Source organism: Penaeus chinensis, chromosome 10, assembly GCF_019202785.1.
Source record: "Penaeus chinensis breed Huanghai No. 1 chromosome 10, ASM1920278v2, whole genome shotgun sequence".
NCBI classification, from domain to species: Eukaryota; Metazoa; Arthropoda; class Malacostraca; order Decapoda; family Penaeidae; genus Penaeus; species Penaeus chinensis.
Window position 1 is genome coordinate 12,516,718 of NC_061828.1, and position 2,500 is coordinate 12,519,217.

At 33.5% G+C, this 2,500-nt stretch overlaps 1 protein-coding gene across 1 annotated transcript in view; it reads left to right on the forward strand.

Annotated features, from left to right (window-relative positions):
- The first annotated feature begins 965 nt into the window (after window positions 1-965).
- Window positions 966-2,500, forward strand: part of LOC125029859 — a 3,508-nt gene continuing 1,973 nt past the window's right edge. Inside the window, exon 1 of the mRNA XM_047620038.1 lies at window positions 966-1,418. Within this exon, the coding sequence (XP_047475994.1) occupies window positions 966-1,418 (453 nt within the window). The remainder of the gene's footprint in view (window positions 1,419-2,500) is intronic.

The following is a 2,500-nucleotide window of genomic DNA, read 5'->3' on the forward strand; positions in this document are numbered from 1 at the left end:
CAATCACTTGAACTTGTTTCAGACAGAGAGCAATATAAAAGTCAAGACAAAGCTTGTTTGGGTCAATTAAGGACTCCGTATCCGGATGTTGACTGGGTAAGAAAAAACTTTCTTGTTTGAGCCGATGAGGATTATAATAATAGTAGCATTATAGATCATGTATATATAAATGTGTGTATATATGGATTTACACACACACACACACACACACACACACACACACACACACACACACACACACACACAATATTCAGATTATCATTATCATCATCATTACTAGTATTATTATTATTATTATCATTATTATTATTACCATTGTTGTTGTTATTGTTATTATTATTATTATTATTATCATTATTATTATCATAACAATGATAATAATAATGATAATAATGATAATAATAATAATGATAATAATAATGATAATGATAATAATTATTATCATTATTATCATTGTTGTTATTATTATTATCATAATAATAATAATAATAATAATAATAATAATGATAATAACGATTATTATTATTGTTATCATCACATTATCATCATCATCTTCACCATCATCATCATCATTATCATCATTGTCATTGTCATTGTCATTATCATTATCATCATCATCATCATCATCATCATCATCATCATCATCATCATCATCATCACCACCATTACTATTATTATTATTATTATTCTCATTATTATTATCACTATTATTATCACTATCATTTTCATTATTATCATCATCATCATCATTATTATTATCATCATCATCAACCCAGCCACCGGGGGTTAGTATCGGTGCAGGTCCCAAGCCCGGATAAATGGGGAGGGTTGGCGGCAGGAAGGGCATCCGGCTGTAAAAACCGCGCCAAACCTTATCATGATGCGGAGAAAAATCAAGTGGGGAGACAAATGAGGATGTGGAAGAGAGCCTGGAGCAGTGGAGAAGAGCATTGGAAGATAGAGGGATGAAGGTGAGTAGGCAGAAAACGGAGTACCTTTGTATGAGGGATCAAGATCCAGAGAGAGCAGTAGAAATGCAGGGTATGAAGCTGAACAGAGTCCGCGAGTTTAAGTACCTTGGTTCCACAGTGCAGAGCGACGGGGCATCGGACAAGGAGGTTGGTAAGAGGATACAGGCGGGATGGAATGCTTGGAGAAAGATCACTGGGCTGCTATGTGACAGACGGGTCAAAGCAAAGCTGAAGGGCCGGCTATTCAAGACAATGGTACGACCGGCGATGCTGTATGGGATGGAGGCAGTCGCGGTAACGAAGGGACAAGAGAGGAAGATGGAAGCAGCTGAGATGAGGATGCTACGATTCTCACTGGGGAAGACCAGGCTAGACCGGGTACGAAACAGCACCATCATAGAGACAGTTGGGGCAGGCGAACTGGAGAAGAAGCTGGGGGAGTGCAGGGTGAGATGGCTGGGACATGTGGTACGGAGGAAGGAGGAATACGTTGGACGGAGAGTGAGGAGGATGACGGAAGGACGGAGAAAGAGGGGCAGACCGAGACGGAGATGGGAGGATTGTGTTCGGGAGGATATGGCGGCAGCGGGCGTAACGGAGGAGGATGCGAAGGACAGAGCGGCATGGAGGAGAAGGATCCGCACCGGCGACCCCAGCTGAGCTGCGAACAAAGCCTGAAGAAGAAGAAGATTATCATCATTATTATTATTATCATTATTATTATTATATAATTGTTATTATTATCATCACTTATTATCATTATTATTACTATTAGCATTGTTATTTTTATTATTATTATCATCATCATTGTTGTAATCATTGTTTTCATTTTTGTTTTAATTATCATCATTTGATTATTATTACCATTATTATGATGATGATAAAACATACTATTATTATTATTATTATTTTTATTATCATTATTATTATTATTATCATTATTATTATTATTATCATCATTATTATTATCATTATTATTATTATTATTATTATTATCATTATCATAATCATTATCATTCTCATTATTATTACTGTTATCCTCATTATTATCAATATATTACTACTACTATTACTAATGATAATAACAATGATTATTATTATTATCATTATTATTATCATTATTATTACTGTTGTTACTCTTATCCTATTTTAACTTTTATTATTGTTATCGTTATTGTTGTTATTATTATCATAATAATAATAATAATAATAATAATAATTATTATTATTATTATCATTATTATTATGATGATGATGATGACGATGGTGATAAGAACAAGAACAGCAACAACAATAGCAATGATGATAATAATGAGAATTCTAATGCACACATGCAGCAGTAAATCAATGTTGATGATGGTGATATTATGATGATGATGATGATGATGATGATGATGATAATGATGACGATAATAATAATGATGATGTTGATGATGATATTGATGATGATAATGATGATGATGATGGTGATGATGATAATCATGATAATGGTGATGATGATAATGATGATGATATAATGATGATGTTGA